A 21,662-nucleotide genomic window follows, 5' to 3' on the forward strand; every position below is an offset into this window, starting at 1 on the left:
TGATCAGTTTACTAATTCTTTTGCACAGTTAAACACTTATCTGTAAGTGTTTAAGCTGATACACCTAATATCCAGCTAGGTACAGGCATCACAACAGAAACCATCTGATGCTTACTTTTTCTGTACGTTTATTTTCTCTCTTTCTATTTGAGAGGCAAGAGATGATCACAGTTTCAGTTACTGATATTCTGTTAAATTTTGAGTAGCAGAAACAGAGCACAAAGTGGAGCTTGTTCTCCAATGAAATTTTTCTACCTAGCCAGTTCTCAAGAGAGTTGCTCCTTATGAAACAGGCAGTGGCATCTAGGTTAAGGTCCCTGTAACAGCATAGTGCTTGCACGTTGGTTGTGGTTTTTCAGTTAAAAGTTTGTACTCAGAACACAGCTGGGCTCTGTATGATGAATGTCTCTTTCCCTAGGACATTTCATAGCCCTGGCATCTAGTGCTGCTTGGCAGAACTACAGCATCTGCATTTTTGAAAAAAATATGTTTGGCTTCATTCTCTCCTTGAAGATGATACTGCAAATGTACCTCATTCCAAGTGTTGGGAACAAGGAAAATGAGATATATGATGTGTCAGATTCTGGAAAACAAGCTGTTCATTTTGCTTTGCAACCAGAAGCACTGTTTTATACTGTCTCGTTCAGTAACTGAATGTAGCCACCTAATATGTCCTCTGACAGTCAGTTTCCACCTGCAACACCTTCTGGATGTTTGGGAGCTTTTTGGTTGCTCAGGTTTTGGGGTTTTTTTCCCCTTCTCTTTTCATGCACCCACAGTGCTGATAAAAGAACTTGGCTTTGTCAATTCCTGTTACAGCAGGGCACTTACCTGATTGTGGTCAGGCCTTTTCATGCTGTCCATCATCATTTACCTGCTTAAGGCCAGCAGAGACAAACCTTTGTGCTCTCTTTTCCCAGGTGGTGAAAGCATGTAATGAAGGTGTCCGGAAGATGAGCCGAACAGAGCAGATGATCAGCATCCAGAAGAAACTAGAATTCAAGATCAAGGTATAAGCACAGGCTGGACAGTTTTGGTTCACTGTCTGCACTTTGCAGACAGCCTCCAAAGGGTCCCCTCCAAAGGGGCTGCTGCAGGCACAGCACCTCTGTGTGTGCTCAGTGCACACCTCCTGCAGAGGCTGGGGCAGCACTAAGGCCAGTGTGGTGTGCACACACACAGGTGGGACATGTTGGCATCACGTCTCCTGTGCACTGTGCTCCTGCTCCAGCACTCGGGTCTGGCTCTTACCTCTTACCTCCCTTCAAAATGCAGGTCAGCTTTCAGCTGTTATTTTACATGCAAAATATGTAAAGGTAGATGAAAGCTACAAAGCAAAACACTTTAAAACTGAAAAATACGCTGACAAAGACTGCCCCACCATTTTGATTCTTTCCTGTACTTGTGTACAGTCTCTAAATACCCGCTGCTGATCTGTTTCAGCTCCACTGAGGGAATTACTACATCAGTATTTAGGGGTATCTGATCAGATCTCAGTTATATATACCAGATGGTATATATAACTATATATATATAGTTATATATACACACACACTATATATATATATATCTCAGATGTATACCATGAAATTCCAGTGCTGAGTATAAAGTTGTCAGTTCTTTTCTTGAATGCTATAGAGATGCTTCTCAGGTCTGTCTGCTTCACAAACTGTAAGGATCATATTTCACTTCCAAGCAATCTTTTTATGTACATGAACAACCAAAACAAAAAATTTGATTTTTATAGAGCACTTTACTAGCGTGTCGGGGCTACACCACAGTCCACAGGACAGTAGTAGATTAGGGAAGCTACACAGTTGTCTTCACCTGTTGTAAAGCTGAGACTGTAATGACAGGCAGAAGCTGGCTCATCTCTGGAGCAGATCTGCCTTGGGACCTGGCACGGGTAGGGCTCTTCTGGGGAGAAGAGTGCAAGGAGTTGAAAAGATAGATTGTACCACCATGCATGTGATGAGCACTGGGAGTGAAGGTAAAAAGAGTGACAGTTACATAGTTTTTTTTCAATATTTAAGTCATTTGGAAGTGTAGTATTCTTCTAGTGCAAGATGTGCTTTGTTCTGGGCTTCTTAGTTTTAGCACAATACATGTGGTAACTCCAGCAGAAATGCTGTGGTCGGTGCGTGGACAGTATCTCCTCCTGACAGGGACAGACCCAACCAGAGGAAACCTGTTTAACCTTGGGTTTTTTGTAACCAAAAGGCCAAATCTGTGGTTTTAAAAGTCAGTCTTAATGTTTAGGAAAGTTCAGCCCAGGTGACAGGATCTCTCAGAGAGAGATCAGGGCATAGGCTGTTGTTTCATTACGGTACTTGGCACTCTAGCATTGCCATCCTTAAATATCTGTCCAGCCTTGGGCTCCTGCTGTACCCCTGTCCAACTTCTGTCACGCTGTGCTGGGCTGTGTGGATGGCAGAGCACGCTGCCCTCTCCTTGCAGCTCTGCTCCAGCCTCTGCAGTGCAAGTTGTGGTGGTGGGAGTTCACCCTTCCTTTTGCATCTCTTGGTGCTTTCAGCATCATAACCACTTGACTCCATGGGGTTTTGTTGCTCTCCTAAACTTTGCCATCTTTTCCTCCCTTCTAGTCTGTACCCATCATCTCTCACTCCCGCTGGCTGCTGAAGCAGGGGGAGCTGCAGCAAATGAACGGTCCAAAGACATCACGAACACTTCGCACCAAGAAACTCTTCAGGGAAATCTATCTGTTCCTTTTCAATGATCTGCTGGTGATTTGCCGGCAAATTCCGGGGTGAGTGCAAAATTTGGGTTGTACACAGGATACTTCATTAGTTCTATTGCCCCAGTTTTATCCAACCTGTGATGCTGTGACCCCATCCTGTCCCTCAGGCGCAGGCACATCCCTTGGCCTGACATGTACACCTCCCTCCAGTAGTCACCTTACCTTTGAACACAGCTGACTCTTCATGGGTGGCACAGCTCTCTCCAGCTGAAAATTCATGGCCAACAGGAGTTGAACAGATCCCAGGGCAGATCTGTCAGCAGGGTGACTATGCATCCAGCAGTTTCTGCAGGATGGAAATGAGTTACATTGGCTGGTGACCTGACCCTGGAGACCTGTCTTCCTGTCAATAAGTGATTTTTGACTCGTTACTTCCTGAAGAACAGCTCAGATTTAGTCAGTTAAAACTCTAAGAAAGCCAACGAGAAAGTTGGAGTAGCGGGGAGAGGTACAAATTTTGGCCCAAGGCCAGTCCTTATATTTGACATGGTGTAACCTGCCTGAGGAGGATGTTGTCGTGCTGAGGACTGTGTCTTGTGCAAGCAGACACTGGTGAAACACAGCAGCAGAGAACAGCATGTCCTTTGTGGCGTGAATTAGACCCACGGGTAGGGAGCATCTTGCCCATCCACTGTTCCTAATGAACGCGTCGCCGCAGTGTCTGTACACTGGGAAATGTTTTGCTTCTGTGGCAACTTGTATCCAGAAAACACAGAGGCATTTCATAAATAGGAATGAATTAAGCCTCACAATCCCCTTTGAGGGAGCGCCATCTGTGTTTTGGATGTGGGGAGCTCAGACAGAGCAAGCAGCTTGTTCCAGGCCATGAGGGCTGCCCAGGGCAGAGCACAAAGAGGGTTCCTTGCTTTGCAGTGGGTTTTTATAGCCACACGCTCATCCCATCCCACAGCAGGACACCTTTTCTGCTCCTTCCATGCAGCCGCTTCTGGTCCGTGTCCGCAGTACAGTTCTGGGTGGCTGAAGTCAAAGTCTCCTGCAATAACCACAGTTTTTCCTAATCTCTCTAACCTCTCCCAGGGACAAGTACCAAGTGTTTGACTCTGCTCCCCGAGGGCTTCTTCGGGTAGAAGAGTTAGAAGATCAGGGGCAGAGTTTGGCCAATGTCTTCATCTTGAGGCTGTTAGAGAACGCAGATGACCGGGAGGCCAGCTACATGCTGAAGGCATCATCCCAGTGAGTACCAGTCACCCTGCTATCACTCAGCAGTGCTCTCTCCCTGCATCCTGCCTTCATGGGGACCACCTGTTCAGGCTTTCCAGGTATGGGCAGGGGGGGATCCCACAGCTGCAGCTGAGCTGGCCCTATCGACTTCTCTGCCCAGCATAACTCCCCTGAGGCTACTCAAACCCCCAAGGCTACTGGTCACCTAGGCAGGTTTCTCTCCTGTACAGTGTATTTGAGGCCTCTGGGGTGGTGGACAGACAGGCAGTCCCTGTTCTGGGACAGAGAGGTCAGAAATCAGCCCAGGCACCAGGCCCCAGCTGATTTACAGACTGCAGCGTATTCAGAAAGTAAAACCAAGCAGGATACACACTCACACACTCCAGAGGCTCCACTGACTCACAAGAATCATGGCCATGCCTGGCCAGCCCTGTGGAGCAAAGTGTCTCCTGTTTGTGGGTGAAGGTGGGAGAAAAGGCTACTTCCTCTGTGTCTCCACAGCCAGTGCCAATTTTGTGCAGCCCTTCTGCAGCTCAGGGCCTCCTTGTCTCCCTGGATACAGGTTTTCTGGCTCACTGATTTTTCACTTCAGGCTCCAACAAGCTCAGGCTGGACAAATGATTCAGCTGGACCCAATTGTTTTGGAGCACAGGGCACGGCTTTCTCACTGACCCAAGCATTACCAGGCCCACATTTTCTAGCCACCAGCTAAACAGCTCCTAGAGACAATGCACACCTCCAGGCTGATGTTGTCTGCTGTGAGCAGGCTCATGTTCATCATCCATATTCCTAAATGAACACCAGCCCTGGGGTTGCACCCTGACTGCCCCCCCACCACCACCACAGCATGAGCATCAGGACAACGAGCCCCCAGCACAGTGAGCAGCTACACCTTCTCCCCAGGCATATGGCTGCAGCTCTGCTGCACTGAAAATAGAGATGTCACTCACACTATGCAGGGCAAGCGCACGTGTGACGTCTGTGAGGCTTGGCTGTGCAGCAAATGATAAACCAGGCCAAGATTTGCTCAGCTCAGGGGAGACAGTCTCAGATCCATGCTCTGCATCCTGTCCCATCTTCTAGTTGGCCACAGCAGGTATGTGATCTAGAACATGGCTTGCCAGCAGGTCTTGAGCACTGAAATGTGACATATCAACTGCTGAAGGCTGCTGTTTCAGAGATGCAGGAATGATGGAGGTAGTATTGGACACAGACTGGGAAACTGAACAGTTAGAAGAGATAAATGGGAGCCAAACAGAGACTTCTTCATCTCTTCTACACATCTTGCAACAATGCTGCTCAGTAGCAACTTGCAGCTCATGCCCTGGGTGGGCTCTGCCAGGAGCTGACACTTCATTTGGACACAACTGGTTGCATCGATAGACCTGGAGTGTGGGTGGGCTCCTTACAGGCTGAGAGGAGCTGGGCACTGTGGGCAGATCCATGGAGCCCTGTAAGGATCAGGGCCAGCATGCAGACAGGGCCACAAGCATGGCAAGACTCTGGGTTTGACCTCTACTTGTTATAGCTCCTCTGAGCTCAAGGCCCTTGTCCCACATCTTCATGTGATGTGACCTGCAGGTGTTTCCACTGGTCCTTGGCATTGTTCTTCATACCTGAAGTATAAAGTATTCCCAACCCTACAGATCAACCTGCCAGCACTTGTCCTTTACATCCCCCTTTTAGGCCCCTCTCCTTCCTGAAGACACTCCCATGGCTTTTCATGTGTGTCAAGCTCAGGCTTTAAAACAACCTGAGGAGGTAGAAAACTCTGGCTCTCTGGCAGATGGAAGCACACTTGGTCCTCCAGGCAGGAGCTGGAGCCTGTGAAGATTAACTGCTCAATTTCCTCGTGGGGCTGAGAGGAGCCAAGCCTGGGTTTTCTCCAGCATTTGTGAGATCTTTACCCTCCCAGCTGAAGGTCCAGGTTTTGCAGTGTGCTGTTCACATGGGTCTTGTTGCCAAGCAAGTGGTACCTTTGGTGTGCTGCAGTGCTCTTCTGCAAGGGAATTAATCAGCTCTGCCCTTTAAATGTTCCTACACAGCAGTTGCAGGAATAAATGGTTCCTGTAACTGCTTATCTCCCAGAAAAACTGCTCCTGTTGACCAGCCCAGCCAGGAGCTGCCTTTGCTTGCTACTTCTCAGAGAGTGCCAGGCCCCCCACCTTGCTGCTGGCTGTTGACAACAATGCCAGCAGAGGGCCCCTCCCCAGAGAGGGACTGTGCTGCCTGTGGGGGACAGCCAGGGCTGTGCAGCAGGGCCCAGAGCACTGTCACATGTGACATCCCAACCAGGGTGTGCAGCAATGGGGCTCAGCATCACCGCTGCACCCAGGACCCTGGAGGGGCAGGCAGGAAAAGGCTGGGAGGAGGAATATGAAGTCCAGAACTGCCTAGGCAGAAGAACTAGGGCCCTTACAACTCTTGCATGTTCACAGCTTTGGTTTGTCTCCCTTATCCAGGAGTGAAATGAAGCGCTGGATGATTTCACTAGCCCCAAACCGGAGAACCAAATTTGTTTCATTTACATCCAGACTTGTTGGTAAGAGACACAGCATCGGAGCTGGGAGCTCTTCACCCCTACCTCAGGACACCTTATGCTGCCTGATCTCAGTGCAGCCACATATCTGGGACCTATGCCAAAGCTGAACCCTCTCCCTGGGCTCCCCCCCTCCTTTTCCACCACCAATACCTGCTTGTCTCTAAGCCTGGCCCTGACTTCAACCCCTCCAGCCTGGGCTGGGCTACACCAGCACTTTGCCTCCCTTCCAGGCTGCCCATGGGCTAGCACGGTGGTGGTGACGTGAACCCGGTCCCTTCCCAAGAGTTGCTTCCCCACTACCTGTGGCTGGGGCGCTACCTGGCTTCCCCAGAGGCCCTTACCAGATCAGAGGGACCATGTGCAGAGCTCATGGGGCTACAGCCACCCAATCTGTGCTGTTCTTCAAGGGGCTCCATCCCAGTCCCTCCCTCACTCTTGCCCTGTTTCTTGGCAGACTGCCCACAGATACAGTGTGTCCACCCGTACGTGGCCCAGCAGCCTGATGAGCTCTCCTTAGAACTGGCTGATGTCCTCAACATCCTGGACAAGACAGATGATGGTATGGGGACGGGATGGGGATGGGCTGGGGATAGGTTGGGAGTCACTGTGGAAGGATGGGCTTTGCTGCAGGCAGGTAGTTGAGAGTCTCTCCCTCCAGCCAGGGAGAGGCTCTGGCATCAGCATCACAGCCAGAGAAGGAAGTTACTGCCTTCTCCTAATAGCCAATCCAGGTTGCCTAAGTTGTGACAACACTGGCACAGCCTCCCAGCACCAGCTGTGGGCCATGGTAGAGCTAGCACAGCCACTTCATATATAAGCTAGTGCTATTCTTACCTTCATGATGCTTCACAGCCACGTGGTCCTGCTCTCTGGGGTACTCTTGTAGCTGGTGGTCTCAGTCACATTGGATGTCTGCTGGGGACCACTCCTGTGGCTCCGGGGACAGCAGAGGGCGCTTGGTGGCAGCAGTGCCTGCTTTCTGCTGGCATCCCTTGAGCCAGTTGTCCTCACATGATGCTGCTCAGGTGAGATGGCCCCCTTGCTGGATGGACAAACTGGGTCTGCTCCAGCACAGGCCTCTGAGTAGCTTCCAGAAAGCTCTGCCAGCTCAAATGGCTCTTTCCAGCACAGCTGTTCCAGTGCAAGAGCAAGGGCCAGTCCTTCCCCACTTACATCTGTGTCTCTCTATACTCAGGCTGGATATTTGGGGAACGTCTTCATGACCAGGAGAGGGGCTGGTTCCCCAGTTCTATGGGGGAGGAGATCCTGAACCCCAAAATCCGAGCCCAGAACCTGAAGGAGTGTTTCCGGGTGCACAAGTCAGATGACAGTCAGAGAAGAAAACTGGGCAGCAGAAACCGCCAGTGACCACCGGCATCCTCAAGCATCTGGAGTGCCTCAGAGAGGCAGAAGACAGAGCCTGCCAGCTGGGAGGAGGTGGCAGCTGTGGGACACTGTGGGGGACCTGGTGCACCGGACGAGGCACACAGACCCATGAACAAACAGACTCATTCCTAGGCTCTCTGGAAGCACTGGTCCCTTCCTGGAGATCAGCGCTTTAAACTGTAAATAACCCTTTTCCAAGTGTTCTGTAAAGCCCCAAAGAGCATGAGCTCAACAGACACTGCCTGAAGGCCACCAGCTGCTGGCCAGGTGAGCCACATGTGCTGGCTTGGGCTGGCTCAGGCTGCTGGGAAGGGCAGTGGCCACAAACATGAGCAATTGATATTACCTGGTTTAAGCATTAACAGCTTATTGCTACCTTCCAAGTCTGGAGTGCTCTGAACCCAGCATCTCACAGGGGCAGAACTGAGGTCAAGCAGCAGTCTCAACCATCTCAGAGCTCATTTACAACTGGCTGGGATGAGCCTCAGGAACTCTACTACCCTAGTCCTGCTGTGAAGCTGCCGGGCTCACTCCCACAGGCAGACCTTCGATCTGCTTCCAGTCAAACGCTCTGCAGTGCTCCACACCCAGCTTTTCTCCAGCAGCAGCCCAGCCTTGCCAGCCCTAACCCACGTCTCTGCCTGCCTGACAACCTCGAAGCACATCTGGACACTGTCCCATGGCTCAGCCCTCTCTACCACAGCCTTCCTCCTTCTGCAGGACCACTGCAGAACCCCAGCATCATGTCCTTCCTGGTTGATCGTGCACTTGTGGTCTTTGCTACGCCCTGCTGCTGAGGCCCGAGCAGGGGTGGCTGTGCCAGCAGCGTCTCGCACACCACACGAACCACCAGCAGCCCCACAGCAGGTGAGTGACCTTAGCTGGGAGCTGCTGTCGTATATGCTCTGGGAGGCCCAGCAACTGCTGCCTGCATGCTTGTAACCCACCCCCACAGCCTCCCTGTACAGGCTCACCTCCATGTGTATATATGCAAGTCTTGTGGCCAGCAGAGCCAGCTCATCACTCCTTCCAGCTGTGGCACTGAGCAACGCATGAAGCCCCAGGCACAGCACTGAGAGCAGCGTGGGGGACAGACCCACAGCAGCCACCCCTTGTTCAACAGTCTCACACATGGCTGAGGGCCTCTCAGCTGGGCCCAAGCTGTGGCCAGCATCCATTAGGAAATGAATTATTTGGCACCTTTCTGTAACATGGCAAAGGATTGTCTTCCAGGCATTGTAGCCTGTGCTGATTTATGCTCTGGCCGTGCCACGGTGGTGCTCAGAGAGGGGACAGAGAGCAGCTGCCAACAGAGCCACGCAGAGGCCACGGGCATGGAGAGGAGGAGCACAGCCAGGCCAGCAGGAACGTGGGGAGAAAGCAGGGTGCTTGGAAGCTGTGAAGAGAGGCTACAGAACTGCTCATTGGATGACATGGTGTGTGCAGTTTGAGGCTGAACACAGCTGAGGTGGATTCCCAGGGCTGTCCCTACTGACACCACAGCCTTGGGCCAGCCAGCCCAGAGCCACCCCCCAGGACCAAAGTCGTGGGAGCCACAGCAGTGAAGGGGGAAGAAGGCATTTTTCACTCAGTGTCACCACATTAGCATGTGGCAACATCCAGCAGGGCTGTGCTTCCTTGGCCCCCCGTGGGAAGTTCATACCAGCCCATGGTTCCCAGTCACCAGTCAGAGCTGGGCCAGGAAGACTTGCAGCCTCCAGTCTGCTGCACTGAGCCAATTAAATGGGGACACCCCAAGCCAGGTCCCTCCAGCAGCACCCCACAGTCAGCTTTCTGAAACAACCAAACCTCCAGCTCGGGATCCAAACCTTGCAACAGCCACAAATGCACTAGTGCAAACAGAAATTCCTTAAAATTACAGGAAAACCCACCACATTTCACAGCATCCAGCTTTGCAGCCCAGCCCAGTCCAGCACCAGGCCTGCAGCCCCACGTGCCTACCTGGCACGTTACTCACAGCACAGAAATGCTCCCTTGCCCATCGGATGTTTCACCAGTTGGCCATAGCCAGGATTCCAGCTCCTCAGTGCACTGCTCCAGGGAGAGGGGCTCAGTGCTGCTGTGCCATCCCATCACTCACCACCAAGCCCTGGGATTGCTCCAGCCCCTCCTGCTCTGCTGCGATTCCACAGGACTCGGGACCCCAGACACAGGCTGTGCCATTTCCACTGAATGGCATCCAGTGTTATTTCCTCAGACCCAGCCCTGCACGCCTCCATCTCAGTGATCTCCAGTGTTGTACAGGGCCAGGCCTGGGGCCCACAAGCACAGGCTGGAGCCCCCCAGCCCTTGCCAGGCTGCCTCAGCGAACTGAGGGGAACTTCTTGTTGTCTGGTTTTTCTGTGTGATAAAATGTAGCTGAGCAAGCCAGCACCAAAACACTTGTGTGTCTCCTTCCTCCCCCAGACTGATCACTGGTCTCCTCCCCAGTCCCCTCCAGTGCAACTGGCCCACATGCAGTGGGTCAGAATGGGGTTGCACATGAACTTGGGGTGGCTTACACCCATAAACAACACTTCCCTAGGAAAGCTGTGCAGGGTGATGCCCAGCACTGTTACCATCACCCAGACTAGACCCAGAAGGATTCTTTTGAGCTCCCTGCTCAAAGCCACACTCTGTCACAGGTTCCTCCTGAGTGGGGCTGACAGGCCCTGCCAGATCTGTGCCACCCAGGAGATACCACATGCACCAAAGTACTCGATGCATGGCTGCCCAGCACAGGGCCTGCAGTGCTTTTCCTGTATCCTTGGCACCATTTCTCCCAGGGCCCCAGGCAGACAGTTCAGGAGCAGTTGAGGGCTGCAGACAGGCTGGTTGTGTAACAGAAAAATGTTTTATTGAGTTCAGGAGGCTGAGAACTTTCTCAGTGTGATGACGACCAAGGCCACAAGCACAGACGTACCCAGGAGGGAGGCAATGACAATGGCACCAATAGCTCCAGGCCCCAGTGAGCCTGCAGGAAGAGAGAAAAAGGCATGAGGTCAGCAGAGGCAGAGTGGGGCCCAGATGGGAAGGGCTGCAAGGATCACCCCACACCCAGCATGTTCCCAGGCACCAGGCCACACTCCCATCCTGGAGCTCGCTGCACTGGCCATGTCCCAGATGTCATCCTGTGCACCTTTGGGCAGGGGGCTGTAGCCAGCCACCACAGCCTCAGCCAGCTCCCAGTGACAAGGACAGTGGCCACAGAGTGGGTCAGTGGTGCCCAGCTTTCCTGCTAACACACTGGGAGAGTTGCTTTGCTTGCAGCAGGACCAGATGACAGCTGGTGCTTGCTGTCAGTCAGGAGCCACAAGCCAGGAAAGGCACTCTGCTCCCTGTCCAGGGAGCTCCCAACACACTCTGTCCTGGAGAGCCCTACCTACACTCAGGGCAGTTTTCTTTTCAGGGCAGGTGCCTGCCATGACAGGTGATGGGGCAGGAAGAAGAGTCTTGGAGCCATCTTGGGGCTGGCAAGAGCTCCACAGCAGAAGTTTTTCAGCAGGGAGGTTTCCATGAGCAGGCAATAAAGGCAACCCTCCCCCTCCCCAGCAGTGTGTCTTTAACCCCTCCCGGGAGGTGACAGGCCCACAGGGAGCAAATCCGTGAGGACATCCCAGGCTCCTGCGGGAGTGAGCCGCGGGCAGTCCCTGGCGCAGTCACTCACCGTCCCCGGTGTCCAGCCGGTGCAGGTGGGTGGTGTCCTCGGGCTCCAGCTCGGAGGTGTACGGGGGGAAGGCAGTGGCATCCGACAGCCGGGCGGTGGCGGTGGCAGCATCGAAGGGACCGGCTCCAGAGGGCAGCTCGGGCGGCTCGTTCCAGAGGGTGGGGACCGCGTCCTGCGGGTACTCTGCTGGAAGACAAGCACCCACGGGCATGGGGGGCCGGTCAGGCTACTAGTGATAACCACAGCTCAGCAGGTCCCTGTGCTACAGCTGCCTGCCAGGTGCCCTGAGGGCTGAGAACCCCGGTATGGCAGAGCCCTCCTCCGAGGGGACACCACCTCTGCTGAAGAGCCATACCCAGAGCAACCAAAGGCAATGTGCTTCTGTGGCACCCTAGTGTACTCACAGCACACACGGGACAACAGAGTGCCCTGACACCCTGCAACCTCTGCTCGTGCACAAACAGGCCCCACATGAACATCCACAGCCGGTTTACTCATGGATGCCCTTGGGACTGGGCTGGGAAGGGCTGTCACACTGCCAACAGGCAGAGGCCACCGGGCCACCTGTGCTGGCCAAATTCACAGCATCTCAGAGCCCTTTTGTCCTGCACCACCAGCCCATGCAGTGCAGGATGCTGGAGGTGCTGGCACAGCACAGGACATGGCTCCCCCAGACAGGACCCCAGAGCCTCGACTTCCCCCTGCCGCACCCCCGCCATACCGGGGAGATGAAAGGCAGGCTGGGTTCTGTTTAATGTTACCACTCGTCTCCTGTTATTCCTTCCTGCCGTGGGTCAGAGACCAAGCCAGAGAGCCCTCCCTGTGTGTGGCTCACCGAGCACTCCCTGTCAATGCCCAGCCTTGTTCAGGTGGGCTCTGGCAGGAGCAGGAGACATTCCACAGCTCCCTGCTGAAACCACCGGGAATGTTGCACTGGGATGGGGAAAAAAGCAGGGGGGAGAAAAACGAACAACATTCACTGCCAGGGCCCTCCTGAACTGACACAATGGTTATCAGGACTGGGGAATAGGGAGTGAAGAGCTGGAGCAAACAGCCCAGGCTCCCTGGGGCAAGGCACAGAGGTATCCCAGGGCACCCCAACTCTGGCACGAGAACCTTGGTGTACCAGGGGCACTTGAAGACTTGTCCCAGGCTCTCTGTGGCCCAGGAAGAGAAAATGGCAGCAGCACATCTTGGCAGTACCAGCCCCAGCTTTAAGTGCCTGGAGCCCTCCTTGCCTCCTGGGGACAGAAGGTGCTGTGGGGGGAGAGCAAAGAATCCTCATTAATGGGCTGCACCACACTTTGCTCTCCCTTAAGATCCCTCCCTGGAACAGGGAGGGCCAAAACACTCACCTTTCCTGCAGGTACAAACCCACTGAGAATTTACTGCAGGGTTTGCATGAGAGTAGCTCCCACCAATGCCAGAGCTATTCCACAATCTTGGAAACACAGCTAAGTTCTAGACTAGTTTTGAAAGCTCTTTCTACAGGCAGAAAAGCTACAGGGTATCCAGTGAGACAACTGCCAGGTTTAACCCTGGCCCAATGAGCACCAACAGAGACAAATTCCCAGTGTGCAGCCTGTGCCAGTGAGACCCAGACAGGAACCCAGGCAAAGCTGGGTGTAGCAGAGAACACCATGTCCTCACACACTTGGTACACCCATGGTCTCTGCACCAGAGGTGGCATCTCAGCTCCCCTGTACATGCACACAGAGGTTTGTGTTCCACAAGAGCTCCCCACAAACACCCAAGCCTATGCAGGGCCTTCCCAACCTGTGCTGCAAAACCAACCAGCAGAGCTGAAGACTCATATTCCATCCTGTGGCTCTTCCACAAAGTGCCATTTCGAGTGGACCTCTCTACTTTAAATTCTGTGGTGTCACAGCCAGAGAATGGAACAAGAATACAGAATTCAGTGAGAAAAGGTAGTTAACACAGGAGAGAACTGAGCAGAGCTGGGTTATTTAACTGGCAACAGTGGCATGGGGAAGCTGTTGGTTTAGCAACAGACCAAACATATGGAATGCTTTGGAAGCCCTGGTTCCAGGGTGCTTTTGTAAGGGAGAAACTCCACACACAGAGAAGACTCTGTCAACACCCCCCAGACCAGAACCAACACTGCCACTGTCCCCACCTGGTAGAGGAACACAGTGCTGGAAGGACAGTGTTGCTTCCTTTCCCAAGAACGTTTCTTTTCTCCAGAGCTGCACGTATGCCTTGCATGTGACCAGGGACTGGTGTTAGCTCAGATGATCTGTAACAGATGCAGGCACCATCCAGGGAAGACCTGGGCTGGGTCTTCCCAATCCCTGCACTATCTCTTCTAACCGTAGTGCAAAGGTCCCACAGGTGCCACCAGATCCAGGGGTGCCAGATAGTCTCTCCTGTTCTCAGTGCATCTAACTCCTGCTTAAAAAGAGTTGCCAGAAATTTTTCAGGGCACAGAGCTCATTTTTGATAGCCAAATACAGAGGAAACAGTCTAATTCATTTATGATTGCTGTGATTTATAAAAACTTGGATGGCTGCTGGATATGTATTTTGTTAATTCCCCTCATCCAACTGACACACACTTTCAGTTTGCCCACACAGAAAAGGCAGAATGTGCTTAACATGCATTTGCTATGCCGAGTTCTTGTGGTTTTACCCTACCAGCACTTCAGCCCAGGGAAACACAACCTCTTTCAGTCAGGTCTGCTGCCTCAGGAACAGTTGTGAGCTCAGAGGCAGCAGCAGAATCCTGCAAACACATTGAGTGAAATACCTGCAGCTGAGCTTCCCCAGGAACCAGGGCTCACTGCTGGTCCCCTTCTCAGCTCCTGCCCCTCAGTGCTGCTGGAGCAGGTGCCAAGGGCCCTGCCATGGATACACGGAGAGGGGGAACCCAAAACAAGAGGCAGGTTCCTCCAGAGCCCATTGCTGCAGCCTGGGAGAACATCTGCTCATAACCAGCACCGTTCTCCCCATGTCTCTCCTTTGATTTTCCCTCCTAACCTAAAAGCTCATATCTTCACACACCTCCCCTCCTCCAGCTGAGAAGCCCAAGCACCCATCCAACTATCCTCATGCATCCAGCAGGTTTCTTTAACAAGCAGAGGTTTCACACCTGCTTCCCTGACAGTCCCAGTGTGTGTCAGCCACACAGCTGTTGGCTGAGAGTGGTAGATCTCTAATGGACCCAACATTAAATGTCACAATCCCACTACAGTCCCCTGGTAAAAGCAAGAAAAGTGATGGGAAGGAGAGTTTGTGTCAGGTACCAAACCCCAACACATGCACACTATTAGTAAGGTCTTATGTCTCCAAGCGAGACATGAGGGCCTTTTCCAGTCATCTGTTGGATAGAATCTGGAGAGATTCTATCTACAGGCAGGGGACCCAGTTCAGCAAGTTCAGTTCTCTGCTCTGCTGCTGATGTTTTGGGTGACCACCACAAGCCCTGCTCTTCCCAGGCTCAGTTATTCTGTGTGTGAGCAGGAGACCAGGATCTAAACATGATCTACAGAGAAAGCAGTACCAGCATGGCCAGGCCTTCCTGCCCACACTGTCACTGTCGTTCTGACTGTGATGAGGGGGACGTGCCCTGTGAACCTCAACAAATGCCTCAGTGACAGCTCTGGAGCTGGCAGCAGCCCTTCCCAAGAAAAGGGCAAGCTGAAGGGAAGCTCCATGGCCATGGGGCAAGAAACAGCAATCTTAACTTAGCATGTAAGAACACCCAAACAAGCTGCCATCTCCAGGGAGGGAGTGCAACCAAGAGCTGCAAACTAAATATCGAAGTACTGCATGGCTTCCCTGTTCACCCACGAACTTTGTAGAAATAAAGAAGCAAAAAACCACACTCAAAATACATCATCCATCACAAGACCAGATGTTTAACATCTGGGAGAAAGCCATGCATTAGCTGTGCTGCCATCAGTCCAGGACCAGTCCTACCTCTAGGAAACTCCCGTGCTGCACTCACATGGTTTGTTTTGTCCTGGAGGGGCAGCCAGGGGCACATGGAGGGGCTGCCAGGCTGCTGAGGCACACGAGTGACCCACCACTACCAGGCTCTGTGCCTCAGTGCCAGCTGCTCCAGAGGGAGGGAAGCCTCCAGGCCCTGGCACAAATGAGCTCCTCCCCAGCATTAGCTCTGTCTCAGCACTGAAACACAAGCTGAGGGCAACTGTTGCTTTCAGACTAACAGTAAAAGCCTTTTCATGAGAAATACAGTTGGAGAACACTTAGGAGAACAACATGCAATTATCTTATTGGCATTTTACTGGAGATGGAACTGGACAAAGTGGTCTAAAATTATTCGAGTGTTTTGTAGAAGGCCAGGTGGATGATGGCAGCTCTTCCTTCCCACATGTTAACACTACAAATGGTCTTATTTTAGGGAAATCTCTTTGCTGTACTGTCTTCTTCCTCTCTCCAGCACAGGTTAGTTATAACTGAGGGGAGGAAATGGGAAGAAAAGATCAGTTACCATGAAGAAATACATGATTAGTTTTCCAAGTGAGGCAGGAGCCAGTGGAATGCCAGACACATGGGCCATGGAGAGATCTAGAGGGGATGATGGCAAAGGCAACTTCACAAAACTGCTATTTCCATAGTTAGAAAGAAGAAGGTGGGGTGAGCTGCCAGCACAGTGATGTGGCAGCCAGTACCCCAGGTACTCAGTGACTGAAAGGTAAGACTGGAAGAGTGTCTGTAAGTGACAGCCCCAGGGGATGCCAACCAAATCTGAAGGAACCAGACCCTCCCCACAGGCCAACTGTGAGACCTGAAGGCAGACATGTGGCCATGTCACATCATTGTTCCTGAAGGTTACTTGCCACTGGCCAATAGTCTTCTTCACACAAGGTGACTTCAGCACCTCATCATCCTCACTGTCCACCTTCACCCTAGCTCCTTATTCAGGAGTCAATACCAGCATCAGAATTCTCTAAGGAGTGTTGGAGCAAAGCAAGGTTGAGTAATGGCTTACAAAGTCCTGGCTCAAGTGTGGATTGATCTGCTGGAGCAACTACATCTTTTCCTGAAATCTGCCAAACAAAACCTATTAACTGCTATCCATGTTCTACAACTTAAGCTTTAAAAAATTTCCTAATAATCTTCGTTTCTCCTGTAGTTGAAAAAAAAGACACACAAGCTGCTCCAGAGATTTTCTTGGTCAAGGGGAACAAGCTGCTACAGAAAGATGTTCTTTTCCTGTGTCTTTTCCTTTAGTGTATGTGCTGTGCTGCTTTTTTCCCCCAAATTCATTCTGATGTGCTACTGCAGTCAAACATATTTCCACATTAGCTCAAAACAAGCTCAGGAGCCCACATGTGAGTTTCAATACCAAATATACACGATTCAGGAGCCGATGCTTTCCAAAGGCTTTGTACTAACTTGCACCTCATTTGGGGCTCTGAATGCATTACAGGAATTGAAACTGGGTTTGCCGATAGGAAAAAAAAAATCATCTCTTCACAATCCTCCTATCCCCTAGGCCTACCTGCCACTTGGGTTTGGAGAAAGAGGAAATGGAGAAGGCTAAGATTTGTCACAGATCCTTGAGCTGGCTGTTTCCTGTTGCACCCAGATGATGTGTAAGGCGGTTAAAGATGTGCTTGGTTGCCTCCCCATCTTTGACAAATGTGATGTTGGAAAGAGCTCAGTAACTTGGAGAAGTTCACACTTGCACCAGTCACAGAGCCCTGACCATGCTGTCCAGGAAATCAGACCAGTGAGAAGCAGCCAACAGGGAGAGGAGACTCATCCTGGGCCTGGGGGCTGCAGGACCCCATGGTCAGTCCTCTCCAATGCAGAGCTGCTCCTGCTCACTCTGCTGGGGACAGTCAGAGGTGCTGAGACGAAAGGGCAGGGGCTGGTGAACTCTGAGGCCAGCAAGGGGCTGTCCAGCCCCAGGTGGCCATGGCAGGCACAGGGCCAGGGCAGGGCTGAAAGGAGCCCTTCAGCAGCAGCACAAAGGGCAGCCTGTGGAGGGCAAGGCCAGGAGCTCCTGTGTGCAGCAAGGCAGAGCTGCGGTTCTGATGGATACTGAGTAAACTTGTTTACAGAAAGGCAGGGCTGTGTGTGTATGTGCTGAGGCCAGAGGGCTGTCTGCGTGCCCTTCCCCTCTTTGTCTGCACCAGGCCGGAAATTTCCTTTTCTAATGGAGTAAAGGCAGAAAAAGTTCCACTGATCCTCAAAGCACCTGTAGTGGGGGCAGGAACTCTCCATATAGCAGAGAATCATTCTGCTCCTAGGCTGGCTTCCTCCTGTCCTCTCTGAGGGAGCAGGGAACAACCTGTTAAGAGTCATTACATCTCTAAAGCACTGCAGGGAAAGCACAGAATCTCTCCTACACCCCAAGATGTGAATGCTGCACTCCCCAGTACAAAGCCCTTCAAGCCTCACTGTGCAAGCACAACTCACCCAGCATAAGGATCAAGTAAACTTGGGAGTGCATCACAGGAGCAAAAGTGACACAGGGAGGCAGCACCAGGCACAAACCACAGCTGCAACGCCAGAGCAAGCACATGGAAAAGCTGGCAAGGAGCTGGGGGCAGAGCAAATGCACCAAATATTGGAAATTTAAAACAGCATAGAAGAGATCCCAGGTTGGAGAAGAAGCAGATTGAATTCTCACTGGAAATCAATCACTTCCTGCAGAGTGAAATACTGCTAATGATTAAGAAAAAATCTTACCTGGTATGGGGGAAGAGCATGGCCAGTGCTTCTGAGAGCAAGAGCAAGGCACAAACTGAAACTGTACTAAAATGATTAATGTTCCACTGCACAAAAAAAAAGGTTCATGGTTTGAGAAGGAAAGTATCCACTTTTTAGTGCTCATTTCTTAGTTACTTTGAAGGTTTCCCTTCAAAGAAGGTGTCCTAGATGGAGAAGATACCAGCTGCACTAATTCTGCTCCTCCAGCCAAGCACAGCAGTGAATTTCCCTACCCATATGAAAGCTCCTTCAAAAAGAATTCCATAATTTGATCTGCTAGACAGCTGGCCAGATCTCCCTGAAAGGCAAGATGCTCAGAAGAAACTGAGAGAGAACTGCAAAACAACATTGCTCCAGGTCTTGGAAGTCAGGACAGAAATTCAGGAAAACAAATGCTGTGCCTGTTATCTTGGCCCCAGCCGTCTCTTCAGCCTCGCCTCCACTGCTTTGAGTGAAAGGCTTTGGGGGAAGCAATTCCCCGTAAGAGTTTCCACCTGTACACTCAGAGCTCATCAGTGCAGGGGGTTTGGAAGTCAGTTTTTTCCCAGTTGTAAAACCCACCTCAGACCTGCAGCCCTTGAAGCTGTACCCCCAGCTCCCCGCAGCCAGCACAGCTCTGCTGAAGGCAGGAGCAGATAAAGCTGAAATTAATAACAACTCCCAGAAAAACAGTCCCACACAACAGGCATCTCTCCCATTCTTCTTCCCATCACCTCACTGCAAGCAAGTCAGAGCCAGGCACCTTTCCAGCACTGCCCTGGTACCCCAGCTCCAGAGCAACCCCATAAGGATGCACACCTTGGCTTTGGACTGGGGTTTTCATGGACACTTCCCTGGTTCTGCCTAAAGCAGCTGCTGTGCTCCGCTCTGGGAGGGAGCACAGAAGGAACCAGGATTTGGCATACAGGCTTTAGCCAAAGAAAAATGTTTCTTTCCATAACTGTAACTTCTTCCTGCTATTAAAAGCTGAGGGACAGCCTGTCCCACCAATGCTCACAATAGGTGCTACTACCATTCTGCTTAGGAAAAGTTAAAGGATTTTCTCCACTGAAAATATATTCTTGCTCACCAGCAGCCACCAAAGCTAGTTTCCCTTAATCAATTATAATTCAATACATATTTAGGGATGTTTTCAGGGAAGGGAGAAGAGAGAGGGGCAGGGTAGTAAAGGATCTCCCATGCTTTTGGGCTTTAAATGCAAACAAAGCTCCTTACCTGCCAGCACAGCAGGGACCAGGATGCTGCACAGCGTTAGCAGGACCAGGCGAAGGACTCTGTGGTAGGGCATGGCTTCCCTCAGGAAAAGCATCAGCAGGATTCCTTAAAACTCTTCAAAGCACAAACACAGAAATTTCACTGGTATAATAAAAATTCTGTTCAGTCAGGCAAAAAAAAAAAAAAAAAAAAAAAAAGAAGAAAAATAAAAGTCCTTCCCAAGAGCAGCTGTGCACAGAGAGTGCAAAGCCCAGCAGAGCCTCCCTCTCCCTGGCTCCAGGAGCACACCTCCTCCCAAAGGCAGCTCCACCCTCCCAAACTTGTGCCTAAAACCCCATAGGCAGCCAAGCAGAGCCATCAGGACCCTGCCAGGTCAGTGCACACACAAGCAGTTGTTGGTGAGCCCTTCCCAGAGGCCACGAGGATGCTCCTGGAATGCCTTTCCTGGGGTTGGCCAACCCGAGGCACAGGAAATAACAGAGGAGCCACTGGGGCAGCTCAGCCCAAGAGCAAGCAGCCCAGTTTGAGGGCTGTGCTCTCCCTCACTGAGCAGGGTGGCAGGGCATTGCAGGGTGGGGAGAGCAAACAACAAGGGCCTCAATCTTCGGAGGCTAAAATGCTCTGACACAGAGCCAGAGCAGCTCCATGGCATCCTTGTTCCTGGGTGGAATACTTACAGAGCTGGCCTGGGAGCCATGGGTGGTCTCAGAACTGCTGTCAAGGTCTCCAAGCGTTCCAGGAGAGTCGCCTTTGGCAGGCAATGCCAGCATCCTCCTCAGGCACCACCTCCTCCTGCCAGCCTCTGCCACTCTGTCCCTGCCTGCCTCGGGGGCTCAGGACAGTTCACAGCACAGAAAACCCAGGTTTGTTTCAAATCACATTTGCAGCAACAAAGAATGGCGAATGGATGAGGTGTATAAAAAGGGGAACACTCCAGCTGATTGTCACAGAAAAAGTTTCATTAGTATTTTGGAGCTGATATGATGATGAATACTTCGTGGTTTCCCATCATGTAATGAATACATAAACACCTCCAATGTCAGTTCTTTATGCTCTGAAAATATGACACAAGTATTTAAGTCTTAAATTTCAGATTTTTCTGCAGCAATTGCTTTGCTTTCTGGAGCTCCTATTTACCCCATCCCTACTGATCCAAATGACTCTTGCTACAGAAAAGGGCCCTATTTGTCACAGAATGTGACAAGGCAGTCACCTGAATGCACAATCTGCACATGCCACCACCTTACCTTCATAGAAACAGACCAGAGTATTTCAGTATTATGAACAGTGTATCTTCCCCACTGGTCCATTATCTACAAATTCCCAGGAGCCAAGTGAGGTCCTCAAAGTTTGACAAATTATTGCACATTTTCCCTGCTTGCATTTCTGCATTTTCATTTAGCAATCAAGAAGCTGCTCCTTTCCTGCCGAGCTCAAAACTAACACACATTTGTGTACTTGTAACATGGTGTAGAGCAGTCCAAAATTAGCTTGCAGAAATTGGATCATACCACTGAAAAACCAGAAAGCAATTATGAACCATACACCTTATATGCTAAAAAGAGAAGTTATTAAAATAAAGTCAGGTTATCAGCCTAAACATTACCTGTTCTCTCAGACATCAGCTAAACATCATGCAAGGCTACCGTGTAAGTTAGGCCTTAGCATACTTATTTTCCATGGTCAGGTGAATGGCAGGACATTTACCATTACCTTTACTGGGATTTTCCACACAAAAACAAGTATCAAAAAAGGAAACTTAAGTCTAAAAAGAGAAACTTACAAGGTTTCCATGTGGACTTCAGGCTGAGGGGAGAAATAAAACACCTTATTTAGGGCAGTGCACTGGAGTGCATGGGGTGGGCACCGACTGGCAAAGGAGGCTCCGTGGCCAAGTGTTTGTGTTAAGAGCAAACTAGCCATGGCTTGATCTCCCCTGCATAAACAGCACCAGCATGAATGCACACGTTTCTCTACAGACAGCGGAGGAAAATTAAAGCTTTCTTGTTAGAAATTTCTAATATCAACTTACTGGTGTTTATTCGAACTCTGAAATTATCAAGTAGAAAAACCAACCAGTATTCCTCACCAGGGAAGAAATAAAGCAGCAGCTGTTGTTCCACATCCTGTGTATTTGCTTGTTGTTTCTTGATGAAAACTGATGCAAGTCGAGTTTGGGTGGGTTTTAGCACCAGGAATTATCTCAAT

The 21,662-nt window shown here is 51.2% G+C and overlaps 2 protein-coding genes across 8 annotated transcripts in view; one reads left to right on the plus strand and one right to left on the minus strand.

Moving 5' to 3' along the window:
- Nucleotides 1–10,268, plus strand: part of NGEF (neuronal guanine nucleotide exchange factor) — a 33,681-nt gene extending 23,413 nt beyond the window's left edge. For all 5 annotated transcript variants that reach the window (XM_030954593.1, XM_030954594.1, XM_030954596.1 and 2 more), the window contains exons 9-14: nt 921–1,010; nt 2,604–2,767; nt 3,797–3,952; nt 6,403–6,482; nt 6,937–7,041; nt 7,678–10,268. In XM_030954593.1, the coding sequence (XP_030810453.1) occupies nt 921–1,010; nt 2,604–2,767; nt 3,797–3,952; nt 6,403–6,482; nt 6,937–7,041; nt 7,678–7,850 (768 nt within the window). In that variant the 3' untranslated portion in view covers nt 7,851–10,268. The remainder of the gene's footprint in view (nt 1–920; nt 1,011–2,603; nt 2,768–3,796; nt 3,953–6,402; nt 6,483–6,936; nt 7,042–7,677) is intronic.
- A 443-nt stretch (nt 10,269–10,711) lies between these two features.
- On the minus strand, nt 10,712–21,586 carry SNORC (secondary ossification center associated regulator of chondrocyte maturation). 3 transcript variants are annotated; one of them, XM_030954835.1, is made up of 4 exons: nt 20,132–21,586; nt 19,455–19,568; nt 11,536–11,721; nt 10,712–10,842 (listed from the first exon to the last, which is right to left on the minus strand). In XM_030954835.1, exons 2-4 carry the CDS (start codon nt 19,546–19,548, stop codon nt 10,733–10,735), a joined length of 390 nt encoding a protein of 129 aa, XP_030810695.1. In that variant the 5' UTR covers nt 19,549–19,568; nt 20,132–21,586; the 3' UTR covers nt 10,712–10,732. The 3 variants fall into 3 exon arrangements, with proteins under 3 accessions (XP_030810695.1, XP_030810696.1, XP_030810694.1); XM_030954836.1 differs by lacking the exon at nt 20,132–21,586 and having other exon boundaries at nt 11,536–11,718; nt 19,455–19,659; XM_030954834.1 differs by lacking the exon at nt 20,132–21,586 and having other exon boundaries at nt 19,455–19,659.
- Nucleotides 21,587–21,662: the final 76 nt, after the last annotated feature.

The sequence above is a fragment of the Camarhynchus parvulus genome, chromosome 9, assembly GCF_901933205.1.
Source record: "Camarhynchus parvulus chromosome 9, STF_HiC, whole genome shotgun sequence".
NCBI classification, from domain to species: domain Eukaryota; kingdom Metazoa; phylum Chordata; class Aves; order Passeriformes; family Thraupidae; genus Camarhynchus; species Camarhynchus parvulus.

Coding starts and splice junctions, on each gene's coding strand:
- SNORC (XM_030954835.1), bottom strand. CDS start 19,548: ATGCTTTTCCTGAGGGAAGCCATGCCCTACCACAGAGTCCTTCGCCTG. Junction 11,722..19,454: donor GGTCCCTGCTGTGCTGGCAG/GTAAGGAGCTTT, acceptor CTTGTCTTCCAG/CAGAGTACCCGCAGGACGCG. Junction 10,843..11,535: donor CCGGCTGGACACCGGGGACG/GTGAGTGACTGC, acceptor CTCTTCCTGCAG/GCTCACTGGGGCCTGGAGCT.